The 19663-nt window shown below is 41.1% G+C and overlaps 2 protein-coding genes and 1 long non-coding RNA gene across 5 annotated transcripts in view; 1 reads left to right on the plus strand and 2 right to left on the minus strand.

Annotated features, from left to right (window-relative positions):
- Nucleotides 1-18605, minus strand: part of LOC5572387 (geminin) — a 32146-nt gene extending 13541 nt beyond the window's left edge. The window contains exons 1-3 of one of the 3 annotated variants that reach the window (XM_001653986.2): nt 18406-18605; nt 18128-18267; nt 17083-17526 (exon numbers count right to left, since the gene is read on the minus strand). In XM_001653986.2, the coding sequence (XP_001654036.2) occupies nt 17083-17526; nt 18128-18267; nt 18406-18465 (644 nt within the window). In that variant the 5' untranslated portion in view covers nt 18466-18605. Of the gene's footprint in view, nt 1-16603; nt 17527-18127; nt 18268-18405 lie in introns of those variants that run through there. The other 2 variants (XM_001653985.2, XM_011495211.2) reach the window with 2 other exon arrangements.
- Nucleotides 10121-10850, minus strand: LOC110674707. The gene is made up of 2 exons (XR_002499118.1): nt 10675-10850; nt 10121-10615 (listed from the first exon to the last, which is right to left on the minus strand). It is a non-coding gene; the product is annotated as an uncharacterized LOC110674707 (long non-coding RNA).
- Nucleotides 10992-12009, plus strand: LOC5572388. Its single transcript, XM_001653987.2, has 2 exons — nt 10992-11778; nt 11822-12009. The coding sequence occupies exon 1, from the start codon at nt 11379-11381 to the stop codon at nt 11706-11708; it is 330 nt and encodes a 109-aa protein (XP_001654037.1). The 5' UTR covers nt 10992-11378; the 3' UTR covers nt 11709-11778; nt 11822-12009.
- Nucleotides 18606-19663: the final 1058 nt, after the last annotated feature.

Raw genomic sequence — 19663 nt, forward strand, 5'->3', positions numbered from 1 at the left:
ACTAAAAAGATAACTAGAGAAACTGGCCTAGAAAGTCTCCCTGCAAAAATCCCCAAATGGATTTCTTAAAGAAGTGTAGATTGTTTTTTTTTTCTCAAAATAACTCCTGTAAGATAGTAATTCCTCCCACCATTCCTTGAAACAACGCTGGAGGATTGTTTGGAAGACTTGGTGGTGGAATCAACAATAGAGAAAGTTCTGGAGGAGATCCCAGAAGGAGATCTTTGTAGAATTCACAACAATCCCGAAAAGTCTGTAAAAAATTGCGTCACAGTTTTTGAAGGTCTCTCTGGAATCTGTTCAAGCAGGATTCAATGGCAGAAAAAAGAAACAAGTGACTTTAGAGACCATTTTGCTTTATTATTAAAATGAAAATCGGCTTGTTTAATAATATGGTCTGTAACATACCTCCAAATCAGTTCCAGATACGATTATGGGTCCCGCATAGAATAAATTTAGAATAGGTATTCATGCTACTCTAATCACTAATGCCATTGACCATGGGACCCCTACACATTGCCGATCAAGGTCACCTTCTAACTGAATCTACGCTACTGCTCCTGGGTAAAGTTTTGAAAGAAGCCCTGCAGGAGTTCCTAGACACATTTCTAAGGATATCTTCAGGAGTCATTTAAGGGACTTCGGGACAACTTCCTGAAAGAACTCCCGGAGAAATCCTTGGGGAATGAAGAAACTAAATATCTGCTCTTTCTCTGCCATGCAGACATTTCTTAAGGAACTTATATTGAAATTTGACTATTTGAAGCATCCTCTAGCAGATCATCGTGACACTAGACTTTAAAATACTGTTTTTGAGGTTAAATCCGGGATGGCTCATATTGCCCCCAATGCCCTATATGAGTAGTTTCAAAATAACTTTTTTACAGCATAGCTGAGCCTTTCGGATCGTAAGACAGATACAGTTAACTCTCCCTTACTCGATATACCGTATCTCGATATCGAGTTAGAGAACCATAGTAAAAGTTGGTTTTCAAGGCTAACTCGATGGTCATTTGGATCGCAGTTGCACTGGTTTCGTGTTCTGTAACTCTTACCTCCCTAACTCCATGGTCCCTTCAACAGTCACTATTGATTGATATTATCAAGGTCAGAATTCACAGTGAGTGAAAAACTTTATAGTATAGAACACCATAGAAGATTGCTAAACATTACCTAATTCATAGGCTTTTTGCTCTATTATATTAAGTAGATACTGTATGCTCTTATCCGCAACCCGGTGCACGCGCCCTGTTGGGTCTCGAAAAACCTCGTAGAAGATTACAAACCAATGGCATTCCCATATACTAACCCACATTGCACATTTAAGGGTCTGATTGTGTTCATAACCAACCCTCAGTGTGTACTCTTCTCACCAGTTACAAATTATATGTTCCTGGAGTATAAATGAAATGGTAACCGTAAGCTTTGTCATTGATTTGAAGTTCATGCAACCTCTAATCGACACTACAAAATACAGCGATCGAATATCTAAAACCATCGCTCCCTGGAAAGTATAATCCCAAGTATAGGGAAATAAATAACGGAAGGAACTTCGGCACGAATTTCTAGAAACTCCTAAATGCATTTCTGGAGAAATCCTCCTCCTAGAAACTCATGAACGAATTCCTAGGAGAAAACCTTAAGGAATTCCTTAGGAAACTCCCGGAGGCACTCCTTAAGGAACACCTGGAGGAATCCACAAACGAACTCCGAGGGGATTCCTAACGGAACTCCGAGATGATTTCCTCGAGGTACTTCTGAAGAAAGTCCTGGGAGATTACTGTATAGGGGGATCTATGTTCCGCAAAACGATTAATATTCAAAGAAGTAAAAAGCAAATGTCCCAAAACAGCAAATCTTACCTTACCAATAAGCAGTCGCACTTAATCTTTGATGTTCATTTTGAAAGCCGAAGTCAGCTCGGTCGAAGGTAATACCGCAAAGTTCCCCCCGAGCCGCACGGTGAGGCTTCATTCTCAGTTACTCTCCCATGATTTCGCACGCCAGCTGTTCAGCTTTCGTTTTGATCTGCTGCTGATTGCGCTCCTGTTGGTTTTCGTGGTCGATGATCCGGGTCACGGGCATTTCTGCGCCACGGATGAGGGACATTATCCAGTCGTGGTTCCCCTTGGTGGTCTCCTGCTCCAGCTGTTCGAGGCGCTCATCCTTGGGCTGCGGCACGTGCAGCGGTTCCAGGTTGGCTACAATCTTCTTGTACTCGTTGGCCTGAACCTTCAACCGCTCGGAGCGTTCGTCCTTCCTCCAGCTGCTTCTTGACGGCTTGTTCGCAAAGAATGATCGGGGCCACGGGTTTCTCCTGCGGTTTGACGTTTATTCCGGACATGATTTCGTACTCGTGATCGAGCAGATATTGCGCCAGCTGACTCATGTCGATACTGGTCTTGCTCTGCACAGTTCGGATGCTCTGCGAAGGACCCAGATCGTCTTGTTCGTAGACTTACGTGATATCTCCTGGAGAAATTTCTGAGGACACTCCTGGGGGAATTTTTGAAGAAACTTCTGAATGGCGTCCTGGGAGATCTCCTGAAAAAAATAATCCTAAGACAACTCCTGAAGATTTTTTTTAATTTGTTTCAACTTACCTTTGAATCAAGTTATTATAATAAAGCCGGAAATATTAATAAAAACAAATAAAACGAGCGATCGCGGACGCGCGTGGAAGCCGCCATGACACTTCGACCGAACCACCGAACAGTGTCAGTGGGCAGTGTTGCGAGACTTATTATTGTATTCGTATCGCATGCGAAATAGCATTGAGTTTGTGTAATATCACTAAAGTATGTCGGAATGACCTGGTTGCAGCTGTTTCTGTGTAATATTTATATATCTCAGATGTGAATATTACACAAATTCAATGTGATGAAAATTGGTAAAGTTTTTTCAGTGTAATTTAGTAGCGATGTAATATAACATCATAAAGATGTTATTTTGCACTCGAAATAAGCGGTTACGTCGAATTTTTATTACATCGGCGTGCATTACATCGATGCAAATTACATTATTTTTTGCTGTGTAGTACATATGAAATCAATGAAACCGCAAAATTAAGCAACGTATGTGCAAAAGCACCTGTTTTTCAGGGGGCGTGTATCGACCGCAAGGTTCTTGGTTCGAATACATGTTGCCGCGAAAACTTTTTATGTTTTCAAATTTTGGTTTCATAAGGCAAATTTATGAATTTCAATCCGATTCCTTGTCGCGAATTTTCATAAGGGGTTCTTATGTATTTCGATAGTCCATTTGTCTGAGTGTAGCTATTAAGCTGTGTGCGCTATAAATATTTTGACTTTTCATATTTCATTTTTCACTACCCATAGACCATAGACTTATTCACATTCACATTATTGATCCAATACTTGATTTTGGATGAAAATTTTAGTTGTGCTTATGTTTATTTTTGCCCAAGGGGGTGGTCACTCTACGCACTGTGCCTCGCGCAGCTGTGGCACATTTCGGCGCAATGACTGGCACACCTGATCAAAGTGGGTTGCTATAAAAATCACAGTGAACTGAAATTTTCGTCCTAGCAACCATTGAGTTTTCTGAGTTGTTTGCTATTTGTCAAACAAGAAATTCATAAAACTTTCGCGTTGGCTTCGGGTTCACTTTCAAAGACGGAGAAATGGGTAAAACGTGTAGGGATCTTCGGAGACATAATTGTCATCGTGTGTCCAGAGGATTACAGTATTCCACACATACTGCATCCCGATGATTTCACCGTAATGATCTCCCAACTTTTCGCACCCTCTCCCTTGCCCCTCGATTCTGTATATAACCGTTGATGCTCCGTGCAACTGTTTCCATGTTGTCTCGGAATTCATATGGGCCGTTTTCTACACCTTCCCATTGAAGTCTTACATCAAGCATATGTATGGCTTTCTCGTTTTCCCCTGCGATAAGGGAACGTCCATTAATAACGTAGCATTTTTTGGCAGACTTTTGATACCGTCTCTCCATCGAAGCTCATATTTTCTCTACCTAATACATGGTTCGTCACAAAATCGTAGACTTCTCCCTCTCCCCTAAACTACTATGTCATTTATGGATGGTTGGTTAGTAAAATGTATCCCGGATAACTACCGCCCATGAAAAACAATGACGGGGAAGTCATGTAAAACTTGAAAGGCAAACCAGAAGAAAATTAAACATGTCAATGCTTGCTGAGACAGTTTTTCCATAATTTCAGTTCATTGTTTTTTATTGCATGTAGTATTATAGCACGCCTGGCACGCTTGGCACACCTTGGCGCTCTAACGGCACAACTGTGCCGAATGAAGTGCGTAGAGTGACCTCCCCCTTGTTTTTGCCGTCGATTGAATGCAAGTGCACTTCAAGTTGCTTCAAGTAAGTTAATTGATTGAAGTTTTTATTCAATGTGCACTATGTTCATGTACATAATTTTTATTTCAGATTACCAACAAAATGAATCCGCAAAACGGAAACGGAACATCCAGAAATGAACAGCAATATACAAATTTTGCGATATTATGTATCGCGGACAAATCAGTAAGTTTTAAGCTCTATTTAGTCATCGTTATGAGATATTTATCCCGCACAGCTTCCCGTATCGGTACACCTGGAGATCACCCCAAAAAACTGAATCGCAAATCGACCACGTTTTGATTGATGGAAGACACTTCTCGGACATTATCGACGTCAGAACTTATCGCAACGCTAACATCGATTCGGACCACTACCGAGTGACGGTTAAAGTGCGCCAACGACTCTCCATTGTGAACAACATTCGGTACCGACGCCCGCCACGGTAAAATCTGGAACGACTCAAGATACCCGAAGTCGCAACTGATTACGCGCAAAGCCTTGAAGCAGCGTTGCCTGAAGAGGAAGAGCTTACCGAAGCCCCTCTTGAGGACTGCTGGAGTAGTCTCAAAGCAGCCATAAACAACGCAGCGGAAGGTGCCATTGGGTTCGTGGAAGCAAATCGACGGAACGGTTGGTTCGACGAGGAGTGTCAGATGGTTTTGGACGAGAAGAATGCAGCGCGGGCGATGATGCTGCAGCAAGGCACCCGTCAAAACGTGGAACGATACAAACAAAAGCGAAGACAGCAAACCCAACTATTCCGGGATAAAAAGCGCCGCCTGCCGGACAACAATCCCGCAAAAATGGTGTTCAACTCAAATCCGGCCGGTACAAGACGAAGGGGAGCGCAACGAGCTAGGTGGTTTGACCAAGTGGAGCAGGATCTTGGAAGTGTGGGGCGATCGAGGAATTGGAGGTTAGCAGCCATGGACCGAGTTGGTTGGCATAACATTGTGGCGCAGATCATGTTTTGAAGGACGTAGAGCCAGCAAAAGTAAGAATGGGATATTTAATCCCAAAATTTCTCAAATTACAGAATCTCGAGTGTCGCCGATGGACAAGGAGACGAAACACCCCACAGGTTAACAAGAGCACCGTTCGAACACGGAAGATAGAGAAGCAGACTCGGGCAGCAGAGTCCAGAACATTCATTAGATTAAAAATAGTGAGTCTGTTATTTATATATCGTGTTTTGTTTTCAATAAACTATTATTAGCTTGTTCAATAATGTCCAATATAATCAATGAATAATATGAAACATCCAATTTTTTAACGAAATCAGCTCTACCTTAAGACTTGGTATTGGGTAGATTTAATCCAAAACATACTAATTGCCATACAGTTTAAAATCACTCAAATCGATGTATTTGTGGATTGATTCAAATTTGAATACTTTGGAAGAACTCAATTTTGAAGCATTCCACTTAACTGTCAAGTGAGTGAAAGACTCAATTTTGAGTTGTTTCGGTTCTCCGTGTATAAGAACGGAGCGAATGGGTTTTTCCCTTTTACCGAATAACAAACAGATTTCGCCCCATTTTCTTGACAGGTTTGTTTATTTTCCTTTGCAAATTAAATTTTACGATTCAATCCATCCCGTCGAGCGTTGATAGCATTTTTTTCGGAGTGAAGAAAAACGTGTCTCGGACGCCATTTTGATTTCTCGAAAAATCCACGAAACGGTTGTAAAAAAGCGAATTTAATACCTCCGAAGTTTCTCAATACAACGTGAAATACATTTTTTGTTGGAAGAGAGAAAAAACTACATTGTGTGACTGAGTTCTAGTGCCGAAAAGTGTGAAATAGGAGAAGCGGGAACCTAACCTCGCACGATGACGGAGCCTCCTGACAAAAGTCGAAATGCGGAACAGCAGCAGAAAGTTTACACCATCTACGAATATCACCAACAGGATGTGTTCCCGTACAGGGTGATCGTTCAACTCGCAGACGACAACAAGGGAGAACTAAGGATCAACAAACTTACCCTCGGAAGACTGGTCAGCAAGCAGAACGACTACAAGAACAGCATCTACAACATGCGCGCGCTGGGTCGAAACAAAGTCCTTGTCTTCCTTAAGGATTATCAGACTGCGAACAAACTTCAATCGGATCCCATGCTGAAGAACAACAACTACAAGGCGTACATCCCGCGCAGCTTCGTGTCGGTGTCTGGAGTTGTGGCTGGAGTCCCTACCGACATGGACCTGGAAGAGATCAAGGAAAACATCAGCAGCAATTTCCCCATCCTAGCGATCAACAGATTGCACCGATACGAAGCAGGAAATAAAATCCCGACAAACAGGATCAGTATTGTGTTCCGCGCCAGCAAACTTCCGACCGAAGTTCGGCTGTTTTGCTGCATAAACTCGGTCAGACCGTTCATCAACAAACCCGTACTGTGTCTGAATTGCCTGCGATACAACCATAAGACGGAGAGTTGTCGGTCGAAAAAGAGATGCGAAAACTGTTCACTGCAGCACGAAGGGCTCGAAACCGGACAATGCCAAAATAGATCGAAATGTCTCTACTGCAGAAACAACGATGAGCACAAAACAACCGACCAAAACTGCCCAGAACGGATACGCCAGAAAAACATCAAGAGCATAATGGCGAAGACAACACTCACATATATGGAAGCAAGAGAACAAAATCCTACGTTTACGCAGAACCGGTATGAAATCCTGGAAAACGCTGACGAATTTCCGACGATTCCCGAAAGCTACGCCAAAATGACAAGCGGAGTCTACAAACCAGTCAACGCGCACCAGTACAAGCCACAGAAGGCAAAGCGTCCCATCGAGCAAGTCAACATTGCGGAACAGGTGACGGTTTTTGCGGATAAAAAGAAGAAGAAGGATGATGGTGAAGAACAACGTAATGGAGTGGCGCTCTTCAACAAATACCGAGTCGACGATTTTGAGAAGTTCGTGCAAAAGTTCGAGCTACAGCAGAAGCACAAAGATCAGCAGCAGCAAATTGGCAACGATGGGGATGGCAATACAGCATCTACGAGCGGAGCAGTAATCGCCAGCCAGCAGGTCCCGATGGTACAGCGCAAGAACAGATCTCGAGACAGATCCAAGCAAGGGTCTGAAAGGTATGATTGGTCTATGGATGTCAACGACAAAATGTAAGTAGAAATGACAAAAAAATTCTTGAAATTTCTACAATTAAATATACAGAGCCTTGAAAAACATAAAGATGAACTAGCTAGAACACTAATAAAAGAGAAATATGACGTAGCATTTATAACAGAGAGTTGGACAAAAAAAGAATACGAAAAGCTTAAATATAAAGTGCCAGGGTACTTCACATATCTTGACTCCAGGGATGATGGATACGGTGGTGCCGGTTTGATTATCGACAGAAACATTAGGACGTGTGAAGTAGAAATTGCGAGTTATCCGAAGATCCAGGTTATTGCACGAAAAATAGTGAACATGGATATTGTAATAGTTTCAATATACGTCGCTCCAAATGTGTTTCACCTTGACCTAAAAGATAAGCTGAAATCCATTTTTCGTAAATTAGCACATTATCCTAAAGTGTTGGTGGGAGGTGACTTTAATTGTCACCACACTTCCTGGGATCCCAGACACTCGGATAATAAAGGAACAGCTTTATTTGAACTTATAAACGAAGAAAATGTTATCCTGATGAACGACGGTCAACCAACATTCGTTCCGGCAGAGTTGGGAAAAACGCCATCTACTATAGACTTGGTACTAGTGACTCCGCAGCTCTTCAATAGTACAACAATGAAAGTTCTTGATTATGGAATAGGTAGTAGGCATCTAGCGATCGAAAATAGGATTTGTTTAGTCGAACCTAGGAGAGCACAAACCTTCGTAAACAAGGCCAAGGTACATGAGGCTTTCAAAAAGATCAATGTTAGCACAGCAGCTACTTTCCAGGAACTTCAGAACGTGTCTAAAAAGATACACAGGAATGCTAGGCAGAAGGACAAATACGACCCTAAGTTTTGGTGGTCTGATGAAGTTGAAATGGCCTGGCAGGACAAACGTAATGCCAGGGCGGCGTTCAACAGGAATGGAGGCATGAGGGAATTGATTGAGTTCAAAAAAGCAGAGGCTATCTTCAATAAAAAGAAAAAGGAGGCATCAAAACAACGATTTGAAGAATTTGTGAGCAGCTTTGACCCCCGAACACCGTCCAAAGAAGTTTGGCAGAAACTGAGATGTTTGAATGGCAGGAAGAAGAAGGTCAATAATGTGATAGTTCATGACGACCCACCGATGGCTCGGGTTTTCCTGGACAAGCATTTCCCGCAGGAAGACTATCTTGATTATAGACCATGTTACCTACCAACATATGATATCATCACGCCTTCGTTCTGGGAAACAACTCTTGCGTCTAAAAAGAGTTCGTCACCCGGTCCTGATGGGATTTCCTACAGTTTGTTGAGAAGCTTGAGCCCCGAAGTTCGAAATAGCATCATTAGGGATATGAATCACATGTGGCGAACGTGCTCACTAGCTGAGGAAATAAGAACCATAAAAATTGTTGCTATCCCTAAGGCCGGTAAGAATCCGGAAACCGTAGAAGGAACCCGGCCAATTTCGCTGATTAATTGCGGCCTGAAGATGCTCAACGCAGCGGTGCTAGATAAGCTACAATATCATTTGGAGAAGCAAGCGTTTCTGCCAGACTTGTCGTTTGGTTTCCGTAAGCGAATGTCCACGGTAAGTTGCTTGGAGTTTGTGACTAACAAGATTATGCAGATTAGACGAATGAACCACATTGCAGCAGTTGTGTTCATCGATTTATCCAATGCGTTCAACGCTGTGAAGGTAGAAGTACTGGAACAAACACTGTTGTCTAGCGGAATCCCTCCGGAATTCTCCAGCTGGATGATTGCTTTTTTGGTTAATAGACCTGTACATTTACGTGTAGGTAATGACACTATGATTCGCTATGTGAGTCAAGGACTACCGCAAGGAGATGTTCTCTCGCCCACAATGTTCAACATATACACTGCAGCACTACACAGCATAGAAGTAGAAGGAGTGGTGTTAGTGCAATATGCAGATGATTTTGCCATGATTATTGAAGGACGTAGCATCGAGGAAGTAGAGGCAAGAGGACAACGTTTCATGAACATCTTTGTGGAAAAGGCCAGAGATCTAAATTTTACGGTAAATGCTCAAAAAACAAAGGCGATAATTTTCAACAGCAGTCCCAAAGATCTCAACATTTCCATTGAGAATAACAAAATCGAAACTGTTAGGATGCACATGTACCTAGGTTTATTGCTAGACAAAAATCTAAGGTATGGGCCACATATCCGTGAACTTACCCACAGATTAACGGATAGGCTAAACATGGTGAAGGTAATCAGTGGACTCAAGCACGGAAGTCACCCCGAAACTCTAGGGCTGGTGTACAACGCACTTTTCAGAGGATTCCTAGAATACGGTGCTAGCATCTATGGGTCAGCTAGTCCTACCAATCTGGACAAATTAGAAAAGATAAACAACGCGTGTCTAAGACGAATAACTGGCTGCACAAAAACGACTCCACTAAACACGCTCCAAGCCATATCGGCCCAACATCCGCTCCGTTTCAGGAGGATCAAGGTAATCGGTAGGCAGGTAGTTAAACACTGCTACGAAAGAACTCCAGTTTGGGAGCAACTAACACGTCTAAACACATTTGAAGAAAATAAAATGTCGATGGTAGAAAGGATCTATCGGCAACATGAGAATATTTTGAAAGATATGTCATATCTTGTAGAAATAGAATGCCAACTCGGGGATGTGTTTGTACGTACAGCTTTAGACAGGGATTTATGGCCTAAAAAGACAACAAATATTAAAATACTTAAGCAACTTACCCTATCGCTGATAAACGGAACATATAATAATCGACAAATCATCTATACTGATGCCTCAGACAACGGTGAAAACTGTGGCATTGGAATTTACCACGAATCCAGGAACGTCAGGATAAGTCTTCGTTTGCAGCACTCTGTGTGCATTATGTCAGCCGAAATAGAGGCAATATACGTCGCACTGCAGTACATCACAAGAAGCAACATAACGAGCCCAGTGATCATGACGGATTCCAAATCTGGATGTGAATTGATTAGAAGCAACATCGCCAAACGAGAACGAGATCGAGTCATAGACAATATCCTGGAAATGGCTACGAAATCCGGAACAACTATACAGTGGATACCCGGGCACACTGGCGTCAAAGGCAACGATATGGCGGACCAGTTGGCCAAGGCCGGCACCACCAGCGACAATATCTGCAAAAACAAATTGTTAATACACGACGGACTGAACTATTTTGCATCAGTCAGCGAACAGGAAGCTCAACTATGGTATCTCAATTACACCGCAGAACTTGGAAAAGGGAGGAAGTTTTTCCAGGTTTGCAACACAATCCCTAAGAAGCCCTGGCACCACAAGCTACCGTTAAACAATATTGAAGTACGAACACTCAATCGATTGCTAGCGGGCCATGACTACTCCAATTATTGGCTAAGCAAAATGAAAATCAAAGACGACTGCATCTGTGATATATGTGATGTAGTCGACAACTCTGAGCACGTCATATTTTACTGCGTAAAATACGCATTAACAAGGCAAAAATACAACCTAGACCAATACTGCAATATACACCAACTCTATGAGAAAAAAGATTTAACTCTCTTGAAAAATGTAACAAATTTCCTGCGAGAAATCAAAAGCACGATATAAACACAATCAGAAACTGACAAGTGATAAGCGCCGTCAACTAGATCGGCCGGCGTTCACAGTCTTTTTCACGTCACGCTGACAGCGAATCGTGTACGTTCATGAAGTCTTTCAGACTATAAACAAAACCGCTGGCAATATAGCGAAAAGAGCTGTGCCATCCCTAAATGCCATTGAACAAGTGGCGACAGAAGAAAGAAGAAGAAGAAGAAGAGCGTTGATAGCCGCAGTTATCTCAGTAATTCGTATCGAAAGTGAATCAACTTCATGCAATATCGTAACCGGATGTCCAGGAAGGCGTAACCGATCATCATGAGCAGCGGCTTCCCGTACCAACACGCCCAACAGAACGGTCAAAGCGTCCAGCCCCAGCAACATCAACCGTACGAAACGACCGATGCCGTTAATCAGCGCTTCCTCGAAAGAACCGACCCTCCGGAACTGGCCCACTGCCTCTCGTGCGAGGGAACCTTTCAGAAGCAGTCCATTGCGGATGTGATCAAGCACTATGCGGACCAAAGCCACGGCCAATTCTACAGCCCGTGTCTTTACTGCCGGGGGAAGGTTCATCGGTATCGGGACGGGAAAGGCCTCCAGTACTACCACGATTGCTATCGGTCGACGAAAAAGCTGGACCAGTGAGGCGTGACGACGAATGGCGTATACGTGGAATCCAGTTACGCTTCACTGCCATCAATGGTGGTCACCAGTGCGAAGAGAATTCGCTTTCATTTATACCTGCTTTTTCCAGTATGATCATTACTGCTCCGTACTCCCAAAGATTAGAGAATAAGGCATAAAACAAAACTGTACACCCGGTGAAGACTGATAACAAACCAGATAAAGAACGATACATTCCCACTCGTTAATCTTAAGTATTACAATTGTGTACCATATTTAAAATATAGTATCAAAAATAAATATGCTCCCGGCACTTTTGAAATATGCTTTCTCATTCCTATACGCAACACGATCCTAAATTGAATCGATATCAGAAATTTATTCAGGCTTTTGCCAAAAGATTCTTTCAGGTATTACTTCATAGGGCTGGTACTGAGTGTCTTGAAAATAGAAACTTTATTCATTTATGGTGGTAAGCTCCATCGAAGTTAATACGCCAATCGCGTATTATCCTCGATTTTACTATGGGATGCACTATAAACATGGTAATTTGATCTGAAATTCTATGGTAGTTTTAAGAGTCAGCTAAAATAGTAATTTTTGCTGCATATTTTTTTCCCGTGTAGAAAATTCTTGAAGTAATTTACACACTTAGATCAAATCACCGAATTCGGTAATCCATTTACCGAAATCTCAACAGCTGAACGGTCGGTAATCGGTTCGGTAAACGAATAAATTACGGACCTATCGGTAATTCGCATTTTCGATCTCATTTGTCAAAACAACCGATTGATCGGTAATCGTTCACCGAAGAACTGTAAACACGGTGCACCGATTTTTGTTCCTCGGAACCCAATTTTTGGACAAAAAAGAACAACGTTGACAATATTAGATCACGGCCTTTTTTATTAGTAATTGGTTTTTATAAATATTGAGGAATATATTACCGGATCCAGCATAATATTTTGATGAAACAACAAAAAATACGTCGGGTGTGATGTCACATTGCAGTTCCCACATATGATTCGAAGCGCCGGGAACAACGAGAGAGCAGCGGAGGCTGATGGCTGGACTGCAAATAATTATGTTAGATGATAGATAAAACATTCGGTTCATATTACTCACCTTAATCATAACGAAGTGTTCCTAAAATCTATCGGATGCTGAGAATAATCGTTCAGCGATACACCACAGAGATTCGTTGCAACGGGGAAACAAAAACATTCAAGATGAATTCATGCTGTCATTCAGCCAAATTACAGAATTCGGTAACCTAATAGTCCGTTTACCGAAACTTCAGTGAAATATTTTACAGTTTTCGGTAATACTAACGATTCACAGATTTTTCAGTAATTTTTTTGACAGATCTTCTACAGTTCACCGTAGTTCGGTAATTTTGTTTTTGGCGCGCTGTCAAAAACTGCTTGATTACCGAAACATCGGTAATATCGCCATGACCCTATGACCAACATTTGTATATGGGATGGTACACAAATTATGTCACGCTAAATTTCAACTTTTTTGACACCCTACCCCCCCCCCCCCCCCCCCCCCATTGTTACGCTTGTTGTATGAATCCTGCGAAATTTTTGTAAGGCTTGTCACGCTTGGCTCGACCCCCCCTTGGAGAGTGTCATAATTTGTGCATGACCCCTATGTATAGCCTTAGCTGATGTGGCTTTTCTTATAGGTAGTTCTTTCACTCATTGATTGTCTTCAAAACCTTGTCAAGTATAGAAGATTTGATTCATTTCGTTTATTACTACAGTATTAGGTATTAGGGACGTTCCGATACTGCGAAGTATCGATATTTGATTCGATACGATAATCGAAACAAAGTATCGATACCATCGATATATTGATTCAAAATATCGATATATCGGAAGATCATATGATATATTTCAATGGAGCAAAATTGCTATATCACTTAGGGATCTACCGTTTTGTTTCCTAAAATTTGCCAAAAAATCTTTGAATACTCAAGGTTATTGCTGTTTTGACCGATATTTACATAAATATCTCTGTTAACATACATTGTAGTACATTTCAAACGGAAACTGCTTTGAGTTTTCCCCAAACCAAATTTATGTCTTATATTTAAACAAGAAATAAATTATATTTGGAGAAAATCATACAATTATTTTTCACCTCGAGCATATAGAGGTCTCTGAAACTCTCGTCCACGCTAGTGTTTTAGAGAATGTCAAATCGCTAAACAATTTTTATGTATGCAGATTTTGCGTAACAATCAGGCGAGTTTTCTGCTGGGTAGGTATCCGGTATTTTTTCCCATACCTCAGCTTTTGCAAGGATATGGCCAAGATAATCCAGGACTGCTAAAGGATGCGTCAATTTCGTCTAAGAGGCAGATTTGTCTCAAATCTTTGTATATGGTAACTGATGAGAAATTGGCAGAGCGGTCTAGGGCTGTACCACTTACTAATGTTTAATGCGTATGCTAAAACCCTACAATTGTTTTCAATATATTAGTTTACGATATATCGGAAGGAAATATCGATATCACCGATATATTGAATAGAAAATATCGATACCAAAATATCGAATATCGAAAGTAAAATATCGATATTCCGATATATCGGAAGTATCGGAACGTCCCTATTAGGTATTATTTTATGTTTTTATCACTATGGATTATCAAGGCCAGAATTCCCAGTAAGTGAAGAATTTTATAGTACACTCAAAATAATCCAAAGGTCAAGGCTACGTGAAAACATACGTAGTTTTTTTCCATCGCACTTTTCACGTAGCTCTTACGTTAATCAAAAGTAATCATGAATGAACGCATGATCTACTGAACTTCTTCGTTTGCACTGATGCATCCGGTAGTTGCTACGTGTTTTTTTCGTACGTTTCACAAATTGTATCTGTGAAGTGCAGGTGAATTTCCAGTATATTGTATTAAACATTTAGATATACATTACGTTACACTACACTTGTTCCAAATTTAGATGCGTTGAAATAAATAAAACTATTCCTTAAATGATTACATCTTTATTCAAAAACAATAACGTAAAATAAACAACAATATAAAAAATGTCCACATTTATGACACATGACCCTTCAATCTTGCTTCTCACATCGTCATGTTCTGGCTAGCCCCAAGAGCAGCCGTAGCGTAGGAGGTAGTACCTTCATTCAATGCTTGTTGAGCTCCATAGTCGGGATGATCTGCAAAGCTTTTTATTTCACATAGGCGGTACACTGGATCTACAAATCTATTGTTTGGAGAACATGGATTGTATGGATTGGCACTGCTTGATGAGGAATTTAAAAAGTTGCGCGCGGGTTTGGGTCACTTGCACGTAAGTCGCGATCGGTGCCCTGCAACTGACTGCAGATTCCGCTGATGATGCTGATCTACGATTTAGATATTTTTATAGCTAGAAACGAAAACAGAATTTACGAAATCAGTGCATATTAGCATAACTCATATAGGTATTCACAATTTAAACATTTACTTACATGCATTTTTCGCCAAGAATAAACTTTTTACAACAGTTTGTGATAGTTCTGATCCATCCGTTTCAATCGTCAACGACAAACGAATGATAAGGGGATAGAATGAACACAGCATTCAACTGTCAGAATGAATGAAGACTATGTACGGGATTTTCAGGTCATGGTAATAGGGAACCTCAGTAAGAACTACAGATGGCTCAGTTCAATTCGAGCCATGTGCCGATGATTGTTACGTTGGTCAGTTAAATTCTCGAAAAATTCATTTTCAAGGTTCTACGTGATTTTTCACGTAGCCTTGACGTTTGGATTTTTTTGAGTGTACTAGAATGCCATAGAAGGTCGCTAAACATTACCTTATCATGGAACGGCTTTTTGCTCTATTATTTTAAGTAGATGCTATCCTTTGCTCCTATCCGCAACCCGATGCACGCGCCCTGTTGGTTTTCGAAAACCTCGTAGAAGATTACAAACCGTCAATGGCATTCCCAATTACTACCCCACATTGCACATTCAAGGGTCTGACTGTGCTCCTAACCCACCCTCAGTTTGAAATCTTCTCGCCAGTTTGAAATTATATTTTCCCGAAGTGAAAGTAATTTTAATGAGTGATAGCCGTACTATGCAGCAGTTTAACCAGGATGTTTAGGTCAGAAGATAAAATCTGAATTTTGTAATAAAAAGGCTGCCATTGCTTTGAAATTCACCCAACATATAATCAAAACTACTAAAAATTCATCGCTCCCTGGAAAATATAATTCCGAGCCCAGGGAAAAAAATTACAGTACGAATATCTGAAGAAAATCGTTTGTTGAAGCTTCTGTAGACATCCCTGAAAAAAATCTTTCAATGGAATTTTCAAAGCAATCACTGTGGATATTTGTGGATCTACCAGCGTTGAACTGCGAATGAATTTACTGTAAACAGGTATACCAGCATTAATTTAAGCATCACTTGAAAAGATATTGTTCGAATCTCTGAGAGAATTGCTGGAGAATCCCAGGAGAAATTATTAGAGGGCTTTCTGACAATCGATTTAGAAAACAAATACTTAAGAAGCCGAGTAGGAATGTTTTTTCGCCAATTTTCAGCTGTACTGTAACTTACCAGTAATGCTATGGGATGTACTGTAAACATAAGAAAATGTTCTGAAAATCCATGGTAATTAGTTTCAAGAACTATCATTCTAAAATAGAAATCTACAGGAGGTTCTGCAAAGATTCTTCCAAGAATTCATAAGAAATTTCTGTTTTGATTGTTCAAGGATTTTTTTTTTCTGAAATTTGCATAAGATTTCACGCAGCAATTTCATTTCATCAGATTTTTTTCCGTTTCCGACTCCACTCTAGACTATTTCCCCCATTTCCTGAATTTCCGAAGTGTATGGCCACCTAGAATATGCTTTCTCATTTTTTCTACGGAACAATATCACAAATTTACTTTCACACATATATTATTTCAATCAAAATACGAAAACAAAAAAATAGGTTTTGACGTCAGGATGGATGGCAATAACGCGTAATTCTACAGTTGTTAACATCTACAAAAAATAATTATTCAACGGTAGGCGAAGAAACGTTCTTCGAAAGTTTCCTTAGTTAGGATGAATTGTTAAATTAAATTAAGAGGATTAGGTTTCTTTTAAATTAGAACACTCGATTTCCACATTATATAAACATTGATGAAGTCCGTTTATGAAATGCATTTCAACTCAATACAGTTAAAAGTTGCTTTTTCTTGGACTTGGTTCATTTATCCATATTACATTTATCGTTTTCGTTTCGCTTTTACCCGCGGAAATGTATCGCAAAAACGAAAACGTTATCGTAGATTACTATCCAAATCTAGGTCAATTTCGCCTGACGGCAGGTATTAAACTATGAACGAGGAGTAATGAGCAAGTAACATTCCAACTTACAGATCTTCGTCGTCGCTGGGTAGTTCGGGCTCCGGAGCGACGCCACTGTCGTCTACCTGCTTGACCCCCTCCTTACTACTACCGGCAGCAGCCGCCTCTTCCTTTTCCGCTTCGCCCTCCTGCAGAAGCTCCGTCAGCACCTCCACCAGATTGCGAGCCTCCTGGAGCATCTCCTTCGACAGGTTCAGCTCCTCTTCCAGCGAGCTGACCTTCTCGTACAGCTCCTGATTCTCCGCCAGAGATTCTTCCAGGGCCAGTCGTCGTCTTTCGGCCAACACTTCCCAGTACTGCTCGCTGGGTCCTTCCAGCGATGTGAGGTCTTCAGCGGTGATTGCCGGCTTCGTTACTGTGGCGGGTTTCTTCTCCGGCGACGTCTGACTGGACTGGGACTGAACCGTTGTCGTCTTCTTCCGTTTGAGCTCGATTGACTCCAGTGCATCTGAGCTAATGTGAGAAAAAAAGAAACCATTATGGTTGGTAGCGGTCAGACAGCAAAATAATAGAGACGTTAGTGACCAAAATTATCAAAATAGTGACCAGAAAGTGTCTTAAAATTGATTTCAAATCTACAAGTAGTTAATTAGTCATAAAAACGACTAGAAATAAAATGGTCTATGTCTACAATCTACATATTAGATGAATTTAGAATATAGAGTAATTTGAAATATACTTATTTATATTTCTGATTGAAGTCGGAAGAAAACTCAGTTTATTAAATACGTGAACTCCGAAAAACAAACTCTTGATAGAACTTTTTGCGAAATTTCTGTTCATGAGGAATTTTCTGACCAAAACTCATTGGAGGTTTTGAAGTAGTTACAAAACGATTTACTTGAAGCATTTTTCAATAAATCTGTGGAATAAATCGAGGTACAATTTTTGATTGTAGACAACACTGACAGATTTCTTTTAAAAAATCGTAGAATTCCAGAACATATCCTTAAAATAAGTAATCAAGTCACTAAAAAGTGACTCGCTACTAGCCCTGACTCCCATCATGGCAACACTGCTCAGTGAGCCGCCGAAACGGTCATCAAATACTTACAACAGGGATTTCTTGGCCAGTTCCTTGTGAGCTTGCGACAAATACATCGGAAGCTTGTTCAGCTTTCCAACGTTCTCCTTGTTCATGGCTGGCACGTTCTGTACGTCCTTCAGCAGCTTCCGTGCGTTCCTCAGATGCTCCTGTAAGACAAACGGACAAAAACAATAATGGGTCAGCAGCCATCACTTCACCGCGCATACACACACACAACCATCCTAGAAAAACGTAACCTTGCTCTACCCTCAAACCCGGCCAAAGTTTAATCAGCATTTACTCACTACCTCCTGTTCTGCTGGGGATTCCACCGGGATCACAACCTTGCCAGTGGAGGCCGACATCGTTTTGGTTTCCAGTTGACTATTTTCCACTAGTTTTTCACCGGTAAATTACGGTTTCCGAATTGTTTGTATTGTTCCCGATTGCTAACAGCGTCTCGTTCGTTGTGGTTGGAAAATTGCGCCTAAACTGCAAGCTGTCAATTTGGGTGTACTAAAAGGGAAAACACCGCTTTCTCGATGCAGGGGTGGGATTAAACTGCGAAGAAAATGGTGTACTAAACTCGTCTAACAATTTCGTTCACAGATGAGCGGACCAGACTGCGCACTATGGGGGATCGCCATTCAACCAGGCTGTTAAAAATATATTTTTAGCTTTATTGCGTTTTTTCATTTATTTTTAGCAAGGTATGATCTAAATTTGTAAAATATCAGTATGTTCTGATCCACTGGTGGGTGTACTAAACTGACTCGGTCGAAGAATTTTGACACTAGAGCGGGTCCAAATCACGTGGGGATCATACGGGAGCGTGCCCCGCTCAAGTGTCACAATTCTCAGGCCGAGTGAATTTAGTACGCCGGTGGATTATACCATTATGCATCCGGTAGAAATCAAGAGCAACATTTCTCGCATAACTTATGATCTCGCCCTAAAAGCCATTGGTAACCATGTGTGTAGCTCAATGTTTCTGAACATGTGAATGGATTTATCCGTTGTTTAACAACTTTATGATGAAGAAAGGATCATTATCTACCTGCCAGTGATGTTGGTTTGGATGCTTATTCATTCACTTGCTCAGAAACAATGAGCTACACACATGGTTACCAATGGCTTTTAGGGCGTTATTTCAGAGTATGCGAGATTTATTTGAAATTATTATTTTCTCGGGCCCCGAGCATCGCAGTTAATATGTTTTTTTTTTTTTTTTTTTTTCTTTATTTTAGTGTTTTTTAACTTACAGCTAGTTCAACACTCGTCAGGAGAGGTCACCGGAACGGTGTCTCTTAAAAATAGAAGAGGACCCTTAGGGGGTGCCCCGTTCGAGCCCAACCAAGGGGTCTCGCCATAATACAGTAAAGCTGTTTTAGCTAGTAACACCCACAGACAGTCTTAATTTGAAAATCCTAATTGAAAATTTTGGCAGCAGCATGCGAAACCTCCCTATTTTGAAATAATTTGATAACCTAATTGTGTGTAACTACCGAGATTGTCGGTAGCCCTCATCCTAGTGATGTTCACATTCGAAAACTCAATAGAACT

The sequence above is a fragment of the Aedes aegypti genome, chromosome 1 (assembly GCF_002204515.2).
Source record: "Aedes aegypti strain LVP_AGWG chromosome 1, AaegL5.0 Primary Assembly, whole genome shotgun sequence".
NCBI classification, from domain to species: Eukaryota; Metazoa; Arthropoda; class Insecta; order Diptera; family Culicidae; genus Aedes; species Aedes aegypti.